At 48.6% G+C, this 21,754-nt stretch overlaps 1 protein-coding gene across 1 annotated transcript; it reads left to right on the top strand.

Annotated features, from left to right (window-relative positions):
• The first annotated feature begins 1,258 nt into the window (after nucleotides 1–1,258).
• Nucleotides 1,259–20,649, top strand: LOC149872598 (b(0,+)-type amino acid transporter 1-like). Its single transcript, XM_090031365.1, has 6 exons — nucleotides 1,259–2,002; nucleotides 5,604–5,737; nucleotides 13,460–13,589; nucleotides 17,860–17,984; nucleotides 18,452–18,539; nucleotides 20,416–20,649. The coding sequence occupies exons 1-6, from the start codon at nucleotides 1,259–1,261 to the stop codon at nucleotides 20,647–20,649; spliced, it is 1,455 nt and encodes a 484-aa protein (XP_089887491.1).
• Nucleotides 20,650–21,754: the final 1,105 nt, after the last annotated feature.

Raw genomic sequence — 21,754 nt, 5'->3', positions numbered from 1 at the left:
AGGGTACAAGCTACATTATAGCCCTAGAGGGAGCCCACAGCCCAAAAGGGGCAGAGATTTTAGAGGGTTAGCCCACGGAGAGTAGAGAGAGGGCCAGAGGTCCACAGTCCTAGAGGGGTGGGACTGGAGCCCTAGAGCCACAATGGCATGATGGCACAAAAGAAGAGCTACACTGGCTTGTAGGGTAAGGAAGCTGCTGGATTTATTTTCACCTGTTCCATGTATTGAACACCTCAAGAGCCCTGAATCAGTTCTTTTTTTTTATATACTGCATGTGTTTGAAACAAATAAGATTACATAATGAATGTGTTGTATGAGAAACCCGCTAGTCCTTCCTCAGGCAAAATTCCTATTAGACCCAAGAAGGTGTTACAGGAGTTGGTTTTTCAAGGGAATGTAGCAGTGCCTGGAGGCAGGCAGAATGGCCCCAGGAAGTCCAGGTGAGCAGATGCAGTGGGTGTTGCCGTACCTTTTACAAGAGCTTTAGCCTTATGGAAGATGATGGCTACCCTTGCACATGCTCCCTCCTCTGCCTTGTAAACTCAGGGAGAGCTGGAGTATATATTGTTGAATTTACCCATGATGTGTGCAGCCTCTGATGGAAGCTTCCCCCATTTCCCTCACTCCTGTATTGAGACACTGAACCCAATGCTTGTCTAAGCAAAACCACGATAACATGGGAGAAAAGCTTACTAAACATCTCCCTGGGATGATAGGAAACACCGAGTCAGCAGATCCAGCAAGGCTCAGGGTCTGAGGTCCCAGTTCTGTAAACTGCTGGAATATTGAATTTTAATCAGCCTTGAGAATAAAGTACAGATTCATTTTTTTGTGGGAAGTTTGCTTATCTGAAGTTTGTCCCCAATTCCACTTGAAGCATAAAATGCACTGCTGTTAGGTAATCTGGTGCACAATCCTGCAAAGTGCTTAGTGTCTCCTGTAAGAGGTAAAGTGCTACCAATACCTCTTATTTGTAATGGGAGTAGAAGGTAATCAGCACCTGGCTGGATCTAAGCCCTGATGAAACAGGCCAACCCAATTTTCTGCTTTAATAAGATAAGCTAGTAATAAAAAAATAAAGATCGGAACAAAAAAAAGATAGTATCTTCCAATCTATAAGCTATTGAACAATGACACCTCAAGTGACTTATGATTATAAGTTAATTACAATCATATAATATATAATTATTAACTTAATAAAAGAAGCCAGAGCCTCACAGTCTCTTTCTCTGCAAACACTTCCACTACCAGCACCAACATGACTGAAAGGAGGACAGCTGGCTCATCTGGTTCGCCCGCAGATCGAAACAAAGGGATGGAGACTTTAAGGTTGAAGCGTGAGGTCGGACTGATTAGTGCAGTGTCATTGATTGCAGGCACCATGATTGGCTCTGGGATCTTTATGTCTCCAGAGTGGGTGCTGTACTATATGGGTAGCCCTGCTGGCAGTCTCATCATCTGGGCTGCTTGTGGTCTGCTGGTGATGTTTGCAGCCCTGTCTTATGCTGAGCTTGGGACCATAATTAAAGAGTCCGGAGGAGAATACATTTACCTTTTGAGGAATTTTGGTTCTTTTCCTGCTTTCCTTTGTGCATACACCTCCGTCATTATGGTGAGGCCTGCCAGTGTGGCAGGTGTCTCTCTAAGCTTTGCTGAATATGCTGTTGCTCCATTTTATCCAGGATGCTCCCCACCTCAGGTACTGGTCAAGTGTACTGCAGCTACCTGTATCCTGCTGTTGACCATTATCAACTGTCTCAATGTGAAGTTGGCTACCTCTGTTATGAATGTGTTTACAGCTGCCAAACTCCTGGTTTTACTGGTCATTGCAACGGGTGGAATAGTGTTGCTCATCAATGGACAAACTCAAAGTTTCCAGAATGCCTTTCAAAACACAACAGCAGGTATTGGGCCGGTTGGAGTGGCATTTTATCAGGGACTCTGGTCTTACGATGGATGGAACAACCTGAATTATGTGACTGAGGAGCTTAAGAAGCCTGAAGTAAGTGAACAATGCTGGTTTTCAACGCGACTTCTTTATTTAACTTTTCAAATAATTCACATAAATTTTATATACAATATGTCATGAGAGGGGCAGTAATTCTAGTGGCTGGAGTAAGAGGTCTAGTCTTAGTTTGCTTTGTGATCTGGGGTAAGTTATCGAACCTCTCTGTGCCTCATGCTTGCCCTTCCAACTTAGGATGATAATACTGACCAAACCTCAGAGGCCCAGAGCTGTGAAAATGCAGCACATGCTTCGTACAAATGTCTAACAGAACATTTGACTGAAATATAGGTATCAGTCACACTGAATAGCAGCCTTTCCCAAATATCATGACTACTCAGCTGCATCAGGCTGTAGGATGGAGGGTGATACTCTTACGGAAATGCAGCACATCATTCAATCAGGAGAAACAAGACCTGAACTGCCACTTTCTTAGGACACATTTTGTATTCCAGCTAAATTGTGATAATCATTTAGTCAATCCTTAACTTTCTTAATCTTTCAGCTCTGAGAAGATAAGGGTTGCTCATAAGCACTCTGAAGATAGCCAAGACGTTAGCAACAGAAAATCCCTCTCTTGAGCAAATCTCCCTCATGCTCTCTAAATATTTACTTGAATGTGATTGAATCTTTTGCCTTGTTGAACGTGCTATGCCACAGACTGATATTTCATCAAATTCAGTGGAAAGCCCAGGAGATGTTCTAGCAATAACAATTAAGAATCGGGCAAGGGGTAATAATAATCCCAGACACTAGAACCTCAAAGTCTTTTGAACACATTTTCTTTTACAAAGCAGGGCCCATTAGTAGAAAAGGGGCTTTTCTGAAACAACCACACCACCAGCTCCAGTGACCAAAGCCCAGCCAGCAGAAGCCCTCTTTGTCTCATAGCTGCTTCCAGAATGGGGCTTTCACCAAATCTGGACTAGAGGTTTTGCTGTTAGCTGAGGGAAATGTCTTTTCCCTGTCAACGAAGCTATGCTGGCAAAGCTTGGAAGTGCCGACAAAACCTCAGCCCTCCCTCTTCGGGCCCTTACCTGATGTGACCTAGCTCCCTGTACTGTGACCTGGCTCCCCAGCAAGGGGATGACTCATAAAATGGGCTCTGTTTCCAGGCTGCAAGTCCCTTTCATACATACTAACATTGTTTAAATAAAAACTCTAAACAATTAAAAACACCTCTAGGACAAAAAAAAGAGAGAGGCTGCTATTCTTAGATGTATCAGTGCTCAGACAGCCTAGTTCTGAGGCCACAGACAGGTAAGAATGACTATAGCAGTAGAGACATTGTGGGGTAGGTATGTGGGGTAGGTACTAACACAGTGCAAACAGAGCTGCCCCAACCATCACTTCCCTCTGTTCCCTCAACTCCACTGCCGTCTCTTCCTTACCATCTCCTAGCACTCACACCTGAACTGTAAGCACAGGGTTGGGGAAGAAAACGGTTTATTCTTGTAACCTGTACCTGCACACTAGGCTGGGTGATGTGCTGGATTGTGGATCCTCTGGGTGCCAGTAGCCCTGGAAATCCCCCCAGGCAGGTCTGCTGACTGGAGGTGTCCCATGGAAGGGAGTGTGCCTCCCCTTCACCACCCAAGAGTTTACTCCAAACCCAAAAAACACATTGGTTTCTTTATTATGTACAATTATATACAGAAAAAGGAAATGATTAATCAAGAGTGTGTGTATAAACATATCAATAGTTAATAATACAGCCAACAATCTGAGTAATATTTACAGTTGCAACATTAGGTGAAGAGTTCCACTGCACTGGGTGGTCCCACTTGCATCAGACAATCTCAGTGGATTACGTTCATCTATCTGGTTATAACCCTTTAAAACAATTTCCTCCCCGTAACCCAGGTTGATTTCCCTCTGGTCACAATCCCCTTCCCATAATAATAAATGGCAACACAGCATTAATTAGGATTCACCACTAGATGGCAGAGGCTCCTGCTGCTTCAGGGAAGGTGGACTCTTCGCTCTTTCTTGGTAACTCAGCAAAAAAGAGTCTCTGGTCAGACATGGCAGGTACTGGGCTTCTTTTCTTTAGTTTCCTTCTAAAGAAAATATACCTCCTGAAAACATTAGGGGTTAAGTGCCCCCTCACATACCCATGCAGATTTGGGATTCTCACAGCCCGCTTCCTCTCTGGGTTCTCTCTCTCCCCCAGCACCCCCACATGCAGGCAGGGAATTCCCTCTGCAGGTCTGTTCCTGCAGTACAAGCCTTTCCAGCTCAGATAGAGGCCTTCTCTCTGTAGGTCCTTGACCAAGCAGCTTCTCCCAGCTCCCAGTTGGTTTGCCAGCCCCTCCCCATTTTTTCCCTGGCTACCCATGTCCCTGATTCCACAGCTCTGCCGCAGGTGAGGAATCAGCTTATCCTGGGATGACTCAGGCTCTCCATCCTGATGTCTGCTTCTCAGCAAGCCTCATCTCTGTTTCATAGTTTCATAGTTTCTAGGGTCGGAAGGGACCTGAACAGATCATCTAGTCCGACCCCCTGCCATGGCAGGAAAGAGTACTGGGGTCAAACAACCCCAGCAAGGTGTTCATCTAACCTCCTCTTAAAAACCCCCAGGGTAGGAGCCTGCACCACGTCTCTTGGAAGCTGGTTCCAGACCCTAGCCGCCCTGACCGTGAAGTAGCGCCTCCTGATGTCTAACCTAAACCTACCCTCTGCCAGCTTGTGACCATTATTCCTGGTCACTCCTGGTAGTGCTCGGGGGAACAGGGACTCCCCCAGTGCCTGCTGGTCCCCCCTGACTAGTTTGTAACAGGCCACAAGATCCCCCCTCAGCCTTCTCTTTTGGAGGCTGAACAGGTTCAGGTCCCGCAGCCTCTCCTCATCGGCCCTGCCCTGCCCTGCCCTGCCCTACCCTGCCCTGCCCTGCCCTGCCCGGCTGTCCCCTGTTACCTCCCTTCCAAACAATACTACTCTCCTCCAGCTCCTTCCCACTCCCTCAGCTTTTTATGCTCCACAGTAGCCAATCAGAGCCCGGGTTTTGCAATGGGGGCTCTGGTCACAGTTCAAATGCTTCAGTAAAAAGTGTGCATTGTGCACAGCATAGCCTGAGTTTGGAAAAGCTATTGTACCATCTGCAAACTTTTGCTGCTTTTTTTGCAAAGTTCTTAGGCACAACTCACCCACTCAGCTGCAACCAGGCAAGCCTTTGCAGCTGTTACATTCTGAATAGGCCGAGTTGAAGACCCATGTCTTACTCAAACTGCCCAGCCCATGGGAACGTGGTCAGGGAAAGTGATTTTCCAGATATCCTCCCATCACAGATCTTACATCACCCCCAGCCTGAGCAAGAAAAGACCTGTAAAACGGTGGACAGCTACAGTTATACTTATGCCTTCAAGGCCTGGCCTACACACAGGCAAAGCACACATGCACAAAGGGCCCAAAGAGGCTCAGATCCTCAGAAGTACTTAGGGGCATGATTCCCACTGAAATCAATAGGCATATGGTACCAAAAGGTTCCTGAAGATTTGGGTCTGAGTCCATCCTCCAGAGAGAGCTGGACAGCAGTGGGAGAGCTGTAAATATACTTTGTGGAGGTGATATCCTTAACCCTTCTTTCCCCTTTTCCTAGGTGACCCTTCCCAGAGCTGTGATGATTGCCATTCCTTTGGTAACAAGCCTGTATTTGCTAGTAAATGTAAGCTACTTCGCAGCCATGACACCAGCTGAACTTCTTTCTTCAGGTGCTGTGGCTGTCAGCTGGGGGTAAGCTACCTCTCTATTAACATAGCCAGTATGTCTCACTCTATCAAGTGCCAAGCTGGAAGTCATGAGGCCTCAGTTCTGGTTTCAGATCAGGTCAGCTCATTGACCTAAGGTAGGCTGTCTTGCCTCTGTTTTGCCACCTGTAAAATGGGGATAATGGTATTGCTCCTCTCTGTAAAAAGCTTTGGTATCTATAGATGGAAAAGGCTTTTATTATTTATACTAGCCAATTGCCTGGCATGAATGACAGAGCGTTTCAGGGAGAGCTTACAGGCCCCTCCACCACTCACCCTTTGGGGCTGGCCATATAAACCAGGGGCGGGCAATTTTTGCAGGTGGAGAGCCACTTACCAAGTTTTGGCAAGCTGTCGAGGGCTGCATGGGTAGCTCTGCCCCTTGGCAGGTGCCTCACCCCCTGGTTACTATCTTGTGACTGGAAGTCCTGCCCACTAACCCCTGACCTTTGCCACCAGAAGTCTATCCCCTTACCATCACCACCTTTGCCACCAGAAGTCTATCCCCAGAAGTACTCCTTTCAGCAAGGGGCTGTGCCATCCTGGAACCAGAAAAATACTAAATTATATTCTAAAAAGGAAACATTACAGCATTCATTAACTTGATTTCAAAAAATATTTTTGTCCTGATTTACATGTGTTTGTGTAGTGCACGTAGAGGTGATTGCACAATAGTTTAAAATGAAGTTTTACTCTTGTATATTGTGGGGCATGGGTATAGGTTTGTGGGGGGCTGTGGGTGTGTGGGGTGAGGGGGTATGTGTGTGGATATGTCAGGTGTTGGTGGGTATGGGATGAGTGGGGAAAGGGTGCCTGGGCTGTGTGAGGGTGTATGGATGTGGGGGTCTGCGTATATGGCAGTGCAAGGGGAGTGTGGGTGAATGTGTATGGTGGGGTGGGTGTTTGGGACTCATCCTATGAACACACACGCACAAACCCCCACACGCACTGCCCAGACTGCGTACCCACACCCACCCAAGCACAATGTCCCTGGCTGCACACCCACCCCCACCCATCCACTGTGCCCCTGGCTGCACAGTCATGCACACCCACCCAGCTAGTCCCTGACTGCACACCCACAGCCACCCTCCTACTCTGCCCTAGGCTGCCCAGCCACATTTACCTACCCACCCAGCCACTGGCTGAACAACCACAGTCACCGACCCACTCTGCCCCTGGCTCCACAACCACACCCACCCATGTACTTTTGTCCCTGGCTCCACAACTGCACCCACCCACCCACTCTGCCTCTGGCTGCACACCCACACCCACCTGCTCTGCCCTTGGCTCCACAACCACACCCACCCACCCACCTATTCTGCCCCTGGCTGCACACACAACTCACACACCCACACATACACACACTGTACACCTCCACATACTCCCGAGACACACACACCAGACGCACCCCCCCCCCAGTGGCTTCATGCTTCCCACTCTGGCTATGCAGCCAGACCCACATGGTGCCCACTGTGCTGGCAGGCAGGGAGTGCAATTGCCAGGGGTGGGCAGTTGGGCTGCTCAGTCCTGCTCACACTCCCCCTGGGTCTTACTGCCCCGGCATCTGTCAGCTTTGACAGGAGCCAGGCAAGTCAATACAGTTTTAAAGCCTAAGGGCTCCTCCGCCTCTGGCTTCCTGCCTGTAGCCGCCTGCCCTCTCCAGGGCGCATGCGTAGTTGCCTCCCAGCATTGGGGACAGACAGATACAGATGGAAGTACTAAGCCTTTTATTATATTAGAATTTTTATCTCAGTGCAAAGATTTCCAGAGTATCTCACAAGCACAGAACCAGTTATGTGCAGTCAGTTCTAGGTTTGGATAGTGCCACCTACCATGGTACAAAACAGATTTTATGGCAAGAAAGGGCCATTTTGATAAGCTATTCTGGTCCCTTCATACACTGCCCATGTAGATCCACCAAGTGATTCCTACATCTAGATTATGATTTCCAGCTGAGCCAGCACATCTGGTTTTGAAAGACATCCAGCCTTAATTTGGAGCCTTTAAGGACAGAGACTTCACCACAGGTAAGTTGTTCATAGGACAGGATGACAAATTTTGGTTTGAGGCAACCTCTGCTCTAATTAAATGCACCAGGCCCTTGACCTTCCATGAATATTAGACAAATATTAAACCTCAGGTTTTCAGAACTAATTTAGACACTGATTGTATTTCTGATAATAGCCCTTCATGTGATTATAAGTAGGAGTTTAAAGGACCAGTGAACACAAGTTACCAAAACCAATTTTGCAATCATGTCATGAACTTTTTTCTGCACTTCCTATCTCATTGCTCCAGATTAATGACTTATTTCTGAGTTTCCTCCTTTTTCACTTGCCTCCCTTTCCTTTTTGATGAACCTTTTCACCCCTGAGAGGACAGCCTCTGAAGAAGGACAGCTCAAGAAACCAGGAGGTAGGTCAGAGGAGGCATCCCCAGCAAATGGCAGGAAGCCTGTGGCAACCAGGAGATGATGAAGGCAAAATCCCTGTAGGGTAGAAGTGAGGCCTGTAGTGACTAGAGTAGCCCACCCATTGTCACTCATGGTGCTTGCAGGAAGCATCATGAGTTAGCAGTCCCCTGGACCCAACAGAAGTAAGCTGTTGAGTCTTGGGAGCTGGGTAATCCAGCTGCTGACTGCGCACCTGCAGTCAATTTCCCCTAGCAATGCCTCTCCTCCTCCCCAGCCTTGGTGCTGTTCTCAGAATGGGGGGGGAGGGAAGGGAGCAGACGGAGCTCCTCTGTGGGTTCCCTCGCCGTGCTGGAGGGTGGGGTGGGTGGATTGGAGCCCCCCACCTCATGGGGCTCCAATACACCTGTTCCACCCTCCAGCGCTGGCTGAAAACCCCCAGACCAAACTCCCTCCGCCTCTTTTTTATTCTGAAAACAATGCCAGGGTTGAGAGGCAGTGCAGACAGAAGTTGCTGAAACTGCTCTGTTTTGAAGCATTTTGATCTGAACCCAAGATTTTTGCAGTGCTCTGTAGCTGTGCATTTCTGTTTTGTCATGGCTGTACATCACTTTCAGGGGCCAGATTGGCAAAAACTTTCTTTTCTCTGTCTCTCAAGAGCCTCTGCAAGCCCTCCTGCCAGCTGTGGATGTAACTGCCTGGGGTAATGTTAACTGTGTGAGAGAGAGGCATTGTCTAGTGTCAGTATGGACTGGAGGGTCACGCGCTCCTGAGGTTCTGATCCTGGCTGTGACGATTAGGAGGGAATGTCAGAGATGTGGCATAATTTGCATTCACAGAATCAGCCAGTGCAGGTGGGAGAAACTGTGCCTGTAGGAAGCAACTCAAGCTGTACTTGCAGTGTATGTCCTGGGCCCAAACACTTAGGTGCTAATTCTGCAGGTACGAAACAAGCAGCATTGCTACTTGTTGTGATCGTCTTGCCAGTCTGAAGTCATACAGCTATGCAAAAAGGGACTTACTAGCCCCCCTGATTACAGAGAAAAAGCTGAAAACAATTTGGAGCCTAGAGGCTCCAAAACCCGGAAGCCAAATTAGAAAATAGTACATTTATTAATGTTTGAAAACTCATGAATATGAATGCAATCCCACGGTGTTGTAGAGGGGAGGTGTCTGAGTCCTGAGCTTTAAATTGCTACTGCTAAAAGAAGGGGACTGAGCCTTCAGTGGGCAGAAAGTCTGGTCTTTAATCTGGCCATTCCCAGGCTTGTATTTTTGGACCCGTCTCTCAGAATAATGAACTGCTTTGTGAATTGCCCCTGCAACTCCCCTGCCCACCTCTGCCCCATTCCCTCACACTCTGTTCTGCCACAGCTACTGCCACCTTTCCTTATTTGCGTCCTGTTTTTTCTTACCCTTCTGTTATACAGCAGTAGAGGTGGGCATAAGACATAAGATACAGATCAGGTCTTCAAGTATCCTGAACTCCGGGGTGGTTTGGATCTGAGGTGTTGGTCCATTAAAGATGCATGTGCTCACACATTCATTTCCTTGTGAAGCAAATGTTACTGCCTCAAATGTCGTGCTGTTGATTTTACGCTCTGTTTCCTCCTCAGTCTTCTCTCAAAACATAGAATTTGATTTTAAGTACCAGTTTGCCGGTGGGAAAAATAAGACATCCTGCCAGTATCTGTCCACAGACACACATCTACCAGCCTGACTTTTTGGGAGGGTGGAATAAAGCCACAATGTCTAGACCCTGTCCAGATTCAAAATTCCATTAATTTGACTTCAGATCCATTAATTCGAGCCTGCCTGTGTTTTCCTGGTTCTGACTTTCCTCTGGTTCATTTCAAATCATCATACTCCTATTGGCAGATGTGGAGTCACTCCTGATTTACCCTGGTGAAAAAGGAGAATCAGGTCCATTGAGTCTAGTAGCCTTTCTTGGGCAAGGCTCCATATGCTGTTTCCTGGACTCAAAGCACTAAAACTATCAGATGTCTTTGTAGAATTTTTTCTGTTTTAGCAGGACGGTTGTACCTAAGGCTGTCTCTACACTCGGACTGTTCTACCATCCTGTAGCTGAAAAGCACTGGTAGGGTGGAAACAGGTATATCATAACAGGTGTGTTTTGTAACAGTATAGTAAACCCACCTACTACAAGCAGAACAAGCTACTACAGTAAAAGCATATTGTTGCCTGGTAGAACTGCATTGACATGAATGACTTCCACCAGCCCAGTGCATCAGTCGGGGATCACCCCGGCACAGCTATGGGGGCAAACATCTGTAGCATCACGTGGCCTGTCACTGAGGGGCTGATAAATGTATGTTGATATAAATTTGACATAGTGTAGCAGACTTAGCTTTTGAGCTCTGGATGAGTCCTGGGTTCAAGATTCTGTTATTCCAATTGGTGGAGCCCATCTGCCAATCAGAAGCAAGCCAGGAAAAGCAAGGCCATACCCTTTCCCTGAAGGGAGGGGTCAAGGAGCAGTTTAGACCTGGTTCGAGACTGCACGCTGCCAGGTCTGGAGAACTTTGGGGGTGGAGCCGCTTAAGTGTATAAAAGGAGAGCGTGCTTGGCATGCTGAGAGGAAGACACGCGGTGAGGGATGACCGTCCTCAGGACCCCACCAGAGCCTCGACTGATGCACAGACTCTAGGAGCCACTGAAGGCAGCTTGAGCCTGTGAATCTGACACGTGGCTGGGTAGGTGGTGCATGGATGGGCGCATGGAGGGCTGGCCCTGGGAGCAGCTTGAGGCTGCTCAGGCCCCACATGGTGTACCGGTCAATGCAGGGAGAGTCACCCCTGGGAGCAGCTTGAGGCTGCTCAAGTTAGCCCCGGCTCTAGGCTGAGTAACCGGAGCCCCGCAGTGTGGCTCTGCATTAAACTAAAAGAGCCCCGGTGCCCAAAGCACGGCCCGGGAAAGGGAAGGGCCCCTGGTGTGAGGCTGGGGAACCGGAGCCAGTAAGGGCTTGGTTCCTGTGGGAGCTTCCGGGTGTCCAGTGCAGGGCACCAGGCCATCGAGAGGAGCTAGAGGCGCTGCCGGGGAGAGGCCCTCGTGGGACTGGCCACCAGGGGACGAGCCTTGGCTGCTTCAGAGCGGGAGCGCGAGTTGTTGGGGATGTGGGTCCCACAGGGGAGATGGGCTTGGGAGAGGAGGGTCTGCCGCCTTCACCCTCCTCCATTGTGGGAGGGGCTTGGCCACATCCTGGGGCCCTGAAAGTGGGGAGGGGCTCCACGGAGCACCCTGGGAGGCACTGAGTGCACCCCCTTATTTTGTGACTTGTTTCGTCTTGTGGAGGTTAATATAGTTATGTGTACTCCTTAAGGGAGTTTATATGCGTTTATCTGTCTTCGTTGCCTATATGTGTTTATTGCCTGTTATCAGAACATACCTGTATTGTTGCCTGTGTACGTCTATGGTATTCCTGCCTCAGCGTACCTGGGTTATCTAAGCTGATGCTCATATGTGTTTATTGTGTTGATGCCTTGACTTACCTGTTCCAAAGTGTTAATGCTTATTTTGTACAGGGGGGGGTTAATTATTGTATATGCTGTGAGTCACTCGGTTTATGTTTTTGCAGTCCCTTGAAGTGGTACAATATGTTGATCGCAGGTTATTGTATATGGTGTCACATAGTAATTTTACTATAAATATTTAATGTTTCTTATTCATATTTATTTATTGTAGCAATAAGTTTGTATATAGTTAAGTGCCTGGTCTTGGCCTGGCTCTGCAGAGAGGAGAGGGAACTGCTCCCAGGTGGCAGGCCCCTCTCTCAGCACTCTTGTCTGACCACCCCATCCTTTCCACTGGCAGCCAGGGCACACCCCTAGGTATACCAGGGTTACATAAAATATAAATATTTATCCAGAAGCGTGCATTTTAGTCCCGGGATGTCATTCATGGTGTTTCTTGCGTAGATATAGTTTCAGATGCAATCTTCTTCTTGAAAGGCATGGTTTACCATTGCCTGTGGAAGGCTCTGAAGTTGACCACCTCTGTTTGGCATAGGATTGAATCCTTGCTTAAAGATTAATTAAGGAAGGGAGGGTGTTGCAGTATATGAAAAGAGGGTATTACAATAGAAATTACCACATTTGCGGTGGAAGCAACACTCAAAGAGGACCTGAGTAATCTCTATCCTGGTATAGTGAAAGAACGAGCATGTAAATCCACTAGCAAAGAGCTTTAATCAATAAGGTGCAACTGGTACCATTGTCTTGGAAATCATCAAATGTAGTACCTCCCCTAGCAGACCTAGGCCTTATGGGTGGCTATGAAATCCCCTGGTGGCCAAGTAATTCCTGCACAACTCCAGTTCCTTGGGGTACCTCCCTTTTTACCTCTCCTGCTACATCTTGATGGAACTTTTATAGTGTTTAGGAAGGCTACCCCAGGGTCCCACAGTGAGCCCCAGTTCAGTTTGGGCAGCTGGTCTTGCCCCTTCGGGCACTAAGTTATGACCCACAGCCAGAATAAGATGAATTGAGGCTGGGGTCGGTGCAGAGAATGGTGATGCGAATGATAGGGTGCAGAGAGGGTTGGTCTTACAAGAAAACACTGGAAGAGTTTGGCTTGTGCAGCTTGGGAAAACAAAGGGTGAGAAAGGCTATCATTGGTCTCCTAAAAATACATTGGGATGAAATGCTAAGGAGGAAGAAAAACTGTTTAAGCAAAAGAAAATATCACAGGAATAAATAGAAATAAACTGGCCATAACTTCATTTCAGCTGGAAGTTAGACAGTTGCTAACCATCAGAGAAACAAGGATGTGGAGCAGCCTTCCAGGGGGAGCACCGGGGGCAAAAAATATAACTACTGCTGACAAAACATGATCACCTTGGGAACAGTTATCTGACGTAGCTGCCTGCAACAACAAGGGATTGAATTTGATGGCCCAGAAAGCCCTTCCAGTCCTCTGTGCCTCTGTGATTGTTTCTTCTAACTCGGGGTGGCTAACTCACAGCCCATGTGCCATAAGTGGCACAGGCAACCTCTGTTTGCAGCACATGGCAGCTGGGGAGGAAACAGGCAGCACAGTGGCAGACAGGGCAAGAAGCAGAAAACAGAGCAGCAGATTGGGAACACAAGAAGGAAACAGATAGCAGAGCAGCAGATTGGGCAGGGGAAGGGGATCAGTGGCACATGAGGAAGGTGCAGGGCTACTTTGTGGCAGGCCTGCCAGAAAGGTCAGTGCCCACTTTTCAAAATCACACTTAAAATTCTTTGCTCTCACATGACCTGTGACCTCACCTTTATATTCCTCTATCATTTTTCTTCCCAGGAACAAAGTCCTGGGCAGCTGGGCCTGGCTGATCTCCTTGGCAGTTGCCATCTCTACATTTGGGTCTGCAAACGGCACGTTCTTCAGCGGAGGCCGCATGTGCTACATTGCTGCCAGGGAAGGTCACATGGTAAGAGAGTGGAAACCGTCTGCTTAACTTTGCCCTTTACCCTTTCTGATGCCACAGGAAGCAGAACGGAAGACACTGCAGGTTTGTCTGAGCTCTTTGCTGGTGTATCAGTGCATCCTTGTCACTTTATGGTTCCCCTGAAGAATTTTTTCCTGCTCATTTTCACACGAGAAATGTTTGCTCCCAACAACCCCTCCTTTCACACCTATCTGTAGTGGGAGGTGACCCCAGGTGGCACAAGGAGATACCTTGCCTGCCTGGCTCATTAACTGATTCCTGGATTTGAAGCAAGGTAGGCACAGTAGTGTAGTGCTGCACACCCCCCCAGGAGCTCTGCTGAGTGGCCTTGCCTAGCCCCACACTAGCACAGTTACTCTGCTTCTGGTCGGCATGGAACAGCACAGCATGTGTTAGCATGGTGGTGCCTTGCACAGTATCCTTGCACCCACTGAGCCTTAACTAGTGCATTGTCTTTCCCAATAAGGCTGCTCACAATTAGCATTTTGGTACTTCAAGGAGTGGGAGAAATGCGATTCCACACGTAGCTGGCAATGGGTGCAAGAGGCAGTAGCACAGGCACAGCATAGGCTTTTGTACCCCACGTCACCACCAGGGGTGGTGCCCTGGCACTGTCTGGGCTCGTTCCCCACTTGCTGGTGCCGTACATAGATTGATTGGGGAATATCATCACAAGTGCTTAGCACACATATAGCCTCCAAGTCTTTCATAGTTTCACAGTTTCATAGTAGGGTTGGAAGGGACCTGAGCAGATCATCAAGTCTGACCCCCTGCCATGGCCGGAAAGAGTGCTGGGGTCAAATGACCCTAGCTAGGTGATTGTCTAGCCTTGTCTTAAAGACCCCAGGGTAGGAGCCAGCACCACTTCACTTGGAAGTTGGTTCCAGACCCTAGCCGCCCTGACCGTGAAGTAGCACTTCCTGATGTCTAATCTGAATTTACCCTCTGCCAGCTTGTGACCGTTATTTCTAGTCACTCCTGGTAGTGCTCAGGGAAACAGGGACTCCCCCAATGCCTGCTGGTTCCCTCTGACTGGTTTGTAACAGGCCACTAGATCCCCCCTCAGCCTTCTCTTGTGGAGGCTGAACAGGTTCAGGTCCCGTAGCCTCTCCTCGTAGGGCCTGCCCTGCTGCCCCCTGATCATGTGGGTGGCCTCCTCTGGACCCTCTCCATGTTGTCCACATCCCTCTTGAAGTGCGGCGCCCAGACCTGGACACAGTACTCCAGCTGTGGCCTGACCAGTGCCGCATAGAGGGGGAGGATCACCTCCTTGGACCTGCTTGAGATGCATCTGTGGATGCATGCCAAGGTGCGGTTGGCCTTCCTGACTGCATCCCCACACTGCCGGCCCATGTTCGTCTTGGAGTCAATGATGACTCCAAGATCCTTTTCTGCCTCTGTACTTATGAGAAGGGAGTTCCCCAATGTGTAGGTATGGGCCTGGTTCTTCCTCCCCAGGTGCAGCACCTTGCACTTGTCAGTGTTGAAACCCATCCTGTTCTCATCTGTCCACCCCTGTAACCTGTCTAGCTCTGATTGTAGCCCATTCCTCCCTTCTAGCATGCCCACATCTTAGTGTCATCAGCAAATTTGAACAGGGTGCTTTTTACCCTCTCGTCCAAGTCACTGATGAAGATGTTGAACAATGTGGGCCTGAGGACTGAGCCCTGGGGGACCCCACTGTCCACATCCCTCCAGGTGGAAAATGACCCGTCCGTCACCACTCTCTGGGTGCGGCCCTCCAGCCAGTTGGCGACCCAATTGACTGTGTGGGTGTCGACACCACAGTCCCCCAGTTTCTTAATGAGAACAGGGTGAGAGACAGTGTCAAAGGCCTTCCGAAAGTCCAGAAAGACTATGTCCACTGCCATCCCTGCATCTAAGGATTTGGTACCTGGTCGTAGAAGGCCTCAGGTTGGTCTGATAGGACCTGCCTCTAATGAACCCGTGTTGGTTGCCCCTAAGCATAATCTCCCCCGCTGGCCCCTCATGGACATGTGCCAGGATAATTCTCTCAAAAAGTTTACCCAGGATCGAGGTAAGACTAACTGGCCTATAGTTTCCCGGGTCCTCCTTCCTCCCTTTTTTGAACATGGGAACCACACTGGCCCTCTTCCAGTCCTCTGGCACCACACCAGAGCACCACAAGTACTCATACAGCCATGCCAGGGGTCCCGCAATGACCTCTGCCAATTTCCTCAGCACTCGGGGGTGGCGATTGTCTGGATCAGCTGATTTAAATGCATCCAGTCCCTCCAGAAGTTCCCTGACTTGATCCTCCCTGACCCTTGGCCTGGGTGCACCTCCCCTGGGGCCTGAGTGGAGCCCAGTGGGGGGGCTGATCCAGTCCCTGCTCAGGAAAATGGAGGCAAAGAAGTTGTTAAATAGGTTAGCTTTGTCATCTGGTGTGACAAGCAAATTTCTTAGGGTGTCATGCAGGGGCCCCACGTTACCCCACATACCTTCGTTTTGCCCCTTATGTATTTAAAAAAGGACTTCTTGTTGTCCTTGATCCGGGCAGCTAGTTGCAGTCCCATCTCCACCTTGGCCTTCCTGACCGCCCCCCTGCATCCCCGAGCAACCGCAGTGTAGTCCTCCCTGGTGATGGCCCCTCCCTGCCATTGGGTGTGCGCCTCCCTTTTAGCTAGGAGACATTCCCAGATGCTTTTGTTGAGCCAGGGGGGCTTATGTGCCCTCCTGCTCCCTTTGATCCGTGTTGGGATTACCTCCCTTTGGGCTTGGAGGATCGCCTCCTTAAGGAGCAACCACTCTTCTTGGACACCCGGCTCCCCTCCCCTCTGGGACCTCAGTGCTTCCCCGACTATTCTCCTTAGCTCATTGAAGTCTGCCCTCCTGAAATCTAGGGCTGCTGCCTTGCTGCAGGCCTTTGCCACCTTGCACTGGATGGTGAATTCCAGCAGGTGATGAGCGCTGTCACCCAGGTGGTCGAGCACCCGCAGCCCCCGCACCCGGTTGTCTTGTAAGAGCTTGTCCAGTGATTCTAGTGGACTGAGACAGGCTGAGACAGAAGACCGGGTCACCCAGGAAGAAGACGGGGAGCTCTTCCTCTGCCTTCAGCAGAAAGATATTCTTCAAATTGCTCACATAGAAAATCACTTATCCTATCAAAGACAGATATCAGGCTAGTCTGTCATAATCTACCTTTGGTAAACCCATGCGGAAAGGCTGAAAGAACTAGTGTTATTTAGTCTGGAGAAGAGTCGTTTAAAGATGAGTTTAATAACAGTCCTCAAATACCTGAAAGGTGATTACAGAGAGGATGGAGATGGGTTTTTCTCTGTGGCCATAGGGAACAGGACTAAAAACAATGGTCTCAGGCTTCAGCAGGGGAAATTTCAGCTCCTTTCTGTTCTTTCCCCCCTTCCCATTTCTCCTTTCAGCTGCCTAAGTGTATGGATTCTGCAGCCCCTGCCTTGTCACACTGCTTTGGCCATTGCAGACGAGTGGCTTTGTGGTTTCTCTACTGCACAGTTCCTTTTAGAAATGGAAGTTGGTAGCACCCAGGCATAGAGAGATGTGAAATTTAGCAGGCATCTGTGCTGAGCAGTTCAGGATCTGAAAGCACAGAGCACCTGAACACTTGCAGTAACCAGTTGCGCAAATTTTGAACTCTTACCCAGATTTCCAGGCACTTGTTCTGAATTTTGTCTGGGCACATGATGTTTGCAGGGCGGAGGGGAGTCCCCAGAAAGTAAGTAAAAAATCCAGTCTGTCTCGCTGAACTCTCCCATTGGCAGTGAAACAAGCCAGTGTCACTCCGCTTTCTGAAATGATTCTGGGTTTGTGTTAAATGCATGCATGGCAGCGGCCTATCATTTCTGGGTGGCTAGTTCCCCAAATGGTCCCACTAAAGAACCTGCTGTGGAGATAACTGAGGGCAGAGCTGGAGAACAGCAGGGGACACAGGTGTAACGAGGGGCAGAATTTTCTTTCAGAATCTTCTTCATGATCCACGATAGCGGGGGTCGGCTTGACTCACAGCCTGGATTTGTGTAGCCAGCAGCTCGAAAATGTCATCTTTTCCTTGCAGGCTGAGCAAATTTCAAAATGAAATCAGTGAGAGACAAAAAACAGTCTTGAGGAGCTCCGCATTTACATTCCTCTACTGCTTCTACATCCTGGTCCGGTTATGAGCTAGGGTTTTGTGCAAAACTCCCTCTGCAGTACACAGGAGTAAGCATTTTTGAACTTATGATTAGGATAGTCTGTTACTTTGTGCTTTGATTTCCAGCCAGATATTCTGTCTATGGCTCATGTGCAGTGCTTCACACCTTCCCCTGCTCTGATATTTACATCTGCAATGTCTTTATTGATGATAATACCAGGAAACTTCAGCAGCATTGTGAACTTTTTCAGGTATGTGGAGCATTCTCATTGCCCTCCCCAATCCTGTTTTTGACACTATTTATAAACGGTAATGCTTTCTGTAACCCAGGTTATTTCCCAGAAAACAGGTGCTGTAACAAAAAAAAAAGGAAAAAAAGTGCTTGCTAGCTGGCAGGGGTGTGAGGCGTGAATGTTGCTATTAAGATTTATTTGCTTGTTAGAGAGGCTTCAGATGCATGTACAAATGTATCTGAACCTGCTGCTTTAAAGTTCTGATCATTGTAATTGTGGGAAAGGGAGCACATTCCTGGGTCCAAGAAATGTTGGATATAGGAAAATAAAAAAGGGCTAGTTTATGGTAAATGGTTATGAAGAGCCCCCTTTTTAGGCAGTGCCTATTCTAAAAGATGCATGCAATTGGTGCCTGAAAAGCCAGACTCTCATCATCAGCCAATCTAATTCCTGAACTTGCTGGTATAACTTTATTTTTTGCTCAGTTTTATAGCTTGGATTTTCTATGGCACAACTATTGCCGGTCTCCTGTATTTAAAGATCAAGAAACCGGAACTGCCAAGAGCTTATAAGGTAAATATTTAAAATAATCACCTTTATTCCCTTATTCTTTGCCCCTGGAGGGGAGGATGAAGTGCATCCATTAAAGGCTTCATTTCATCAAGTGCTTTGTTTCATCCCACCCCAAAGGATGGAGCAGTGGAGCCTTATAAGAACAGATGGCTACCGACTTGACAGCCCACCTAGCACAGCAGCACAGAGCGTGTCTTCAGCTACTACTTCTTGCTAGGAGCACAAGAGAGGAAATGAAAGGCAGTTCTGATCTCTAGAGCTGCTGCTTCCTTCCCTGGCCCTAGTCACCCCACTTCCTCCCCCAGCCTGTCAGTAAAAGCTGAAGGAGGAGGGGAGCTCTAAAAGGACATCTCCCCCACCTCACTGTGGCACGGCTGGAGGACTCTCCTTGGTTTGCGTCGGGGGAACTGTCCAGCAGTGACATCCCAGACATTGCACAAGCCATGGCTTTGCTAGGAAGGCTTGTGCTGGAGTCCCACCATTTCCCTTCCTAGTATCCAACAGATGGTGCTGCAGGCCTTCTCCAGTTAGGCAGGCAACTCATCTGAAAGGGGAGTTCCCACACAGAAGAGCTGGCATTAAAAGGAATGCAGTACAGGCTGCATTCACACACCCGAGGCTTTTCCTTAGGGTGACAATGAGTCCTAAATCATGGCGGTCTTCCTGAGATGGGGGTGCAGAGACAGTCTTGAAAAAGCACAAGTGAAGGCCCAGTTGGGCCCAGCCACTCTGATGGAGGCTGATGGACTTGATGTCCTGCTGTGACTTTTCCACCTCTCTCTTCTGTGATTCTGTCTTGACATCATAAAATTACAGAATCCAACCTCCTGCTTGAGGCAGGATCATCTCTACACAAACCACCCCATAGCTGTCCTTGCCTACCTAAAAGTAAGCAATCAACCTTGCTGCACAAGGCATATGGCCCCAAGACACCAAAACCACCATAACTGCTGCAGGTAAAGCTGGGGGGACAAGAGCAGTCAAAAACCCCTGAATTCCACCTTGCTGGCTGAACTGGCACCAAGCAGTGGAGCTGCAACCCTCTGCTCAGTGTGTATGAAATACTATATTGGTGCTCAGGCCAAACTGCAGGAGCTATCAGCCTATTATGGGTCTTGTCTTGACAGCCAAGTTCATTAGTTCAGAATATAGAAGCTCATGTCCCTAGCACCCGAAGTCCATGTTCTTGTCTAAGGGGGCTGGAGCCATAGAAGAATCTGGCTGTGTGATGTGCCATTGTCTGTAAGAGACTCACTTTCACACTCCTGGTGGAACAGCAGTTTCGATTAGAACTGCGCCATTAGAGATGGGGCCCAAAGGGAAATTTTTGGCATTTCTGGCAGGTGGAGAAGTGCCTTCCAGCAGATAAGGCTGGGAAGCTCTAGGAAAGGTGTTCCCTGTGTCTCCACAGTGCAACAGGAAGAGCATATCCCTTGGCATAATTCAGAATCTTGTATTCAGAAGGGCATTCAGAGAAGTTAGGGATGAAAAAGACCAAATGGAGCATCTCATCTGTCCCCTGACTCTGGAGGATTGTTCCTCTTGTACATTTACCATCACTTGATGGAGCTGTTTTGAATCTTAAACATTCTTAAGGCCAAGCATATGGAAAGAATATCCACCCACCTGAGCAAACATGCCCTACTCCTAAGTGTCTGTGTACATGATTCATGCATACAAACGTGGGTGTAAGTGCAGCAGCGCTAGTGTACGTGGAGGAAATGAGCAGTGATGCAAAACTGGCTGGAATCCCGTGCACTGGGGCCCAGTCCTGCTAGGTGCTATGTCCCTTTTGCATTTCAGTGCTGGAGTGGGAGTGGCATTTGCCAAGTCCATGGATTTTGTCATTTTTTAAATTGATGCTTTGCCTTCACAGGTTCCAATTTTTATGCCGATAATTATGCTGATTGCATCTGTGTACCTGGTGCTTGCACCCATCATCGACCAGCCTCAGATAGAGTTCTTCTACGTCATCCTGTTCATTCTCAGTGGGGTCATTGTCTATTTCCCTTTGGTTCATTTTAAATGTTACCCCCGGTTTTTACCATGGGTCACTCTGCATCTCCAGCTGCTCCTGGAAGTTGCTCCCGCTGCTAAGAATGTGAACTGATTCAGTATTAACCGTATGGCACTGCTGGCTGCTCCCACTTAGTAGATTTTGCAAGACAGGTGTACAACAGCTTGTCTGTAGGGCAGTTGTTCCCAAAATAGGGGTTGTGACCCCAAACAGAGCTGCGGCATTTACAGACCAGGGTTGTGAATCTGACAGAAATTCAATTGTGCAGGTTAGGCTTGGACTGGGAGTGAGGACACAAACAGACTGGAAACTGCTGCTACAGGAGAAAAGGGTGAAAATGGCACCAAAACATCAACAAGAAAGGGGCAAGAGGGGCCAGCTGAAGACTTCTTATGCATTTACTTGGGATCTCTTTAAATGGCGGAGGATGCCTGATGACCTCCACACCTGTGCTTCTCCCACTACAGTTCCTGAGGCAGCAGACTACAGACTGTACCAGGAGGGATCGAGTCTTTCATGAGAGAAAACTATTCCCCAGAGAAGTTGGTAGTTTTATTTCATAAAGGCATCCAGCCTCGTGACTGGCAGTGTGCCGTTATTCTGTAGCAGGATGCAACCTCCATCAGTTTCCCATAGTTACTTGCACCACAAACCCCCATCCGATAAATGCAACCTGAAGGGAAAAAAAAAACTTTCATGACAAAGCCTCCTTTTCTGCCCCAGGGCACGGGAATCCAGAGACTCTTCTGGATTAAGTCTGGTTCAGGGATTTCATTTTCACTGCTCCTTATCTCAGAGTGCAGGAATCACTTTCTATACAGACACACATGGCAATTGTAATCATCGCTAAACCCTAACATCAAAAGCATTTGCTGCAGTTGCCAGGTGTTGCCTTGTTGTCTTCCCTGTTCTTAAACCCATGTGGTATATGGGGAAGATCTCAGACTAGATGGTCTTGTGGTTAACGTCCTGGCAGGCCCCAAATCTTCTCTTCCCAGCTCTGCTCCGGTTTCCCCACGTGGCTCGGTGCAAGTCTGTTGATCTGTCTGTCCCTCAGTTCCCCCTCGCTCAACATGGGGACAACATTGCCTTTCTGATGGTCTGTTAAGACTGGCAATTGTTTGGAGAAGTGGCTGCTTCTCCCTCTGCGTGTGTGCAGTGCCTTGCATGCTGGGATTGGGAGCCCTCCCTGATTATT

Source organism: Crocodylus siamensis, chromosome 1, assembly GCF_052110815.1.
Source record: "Crocodylus siamensis isolate JL-2025a chromosome 1, ASM5211081v1, whole genome shotgun sequence".
Lineage (NCBI taxonomy): Eukaryota > Metazoa > Chordata > Crocodylia > Crocodylidae > Crocodylus > Crocodylus siamensis.
Note: the sequence above shows the minus strand (reverse complement) of the source record. Positions and strands in the feature narration are given on the sequence as shown.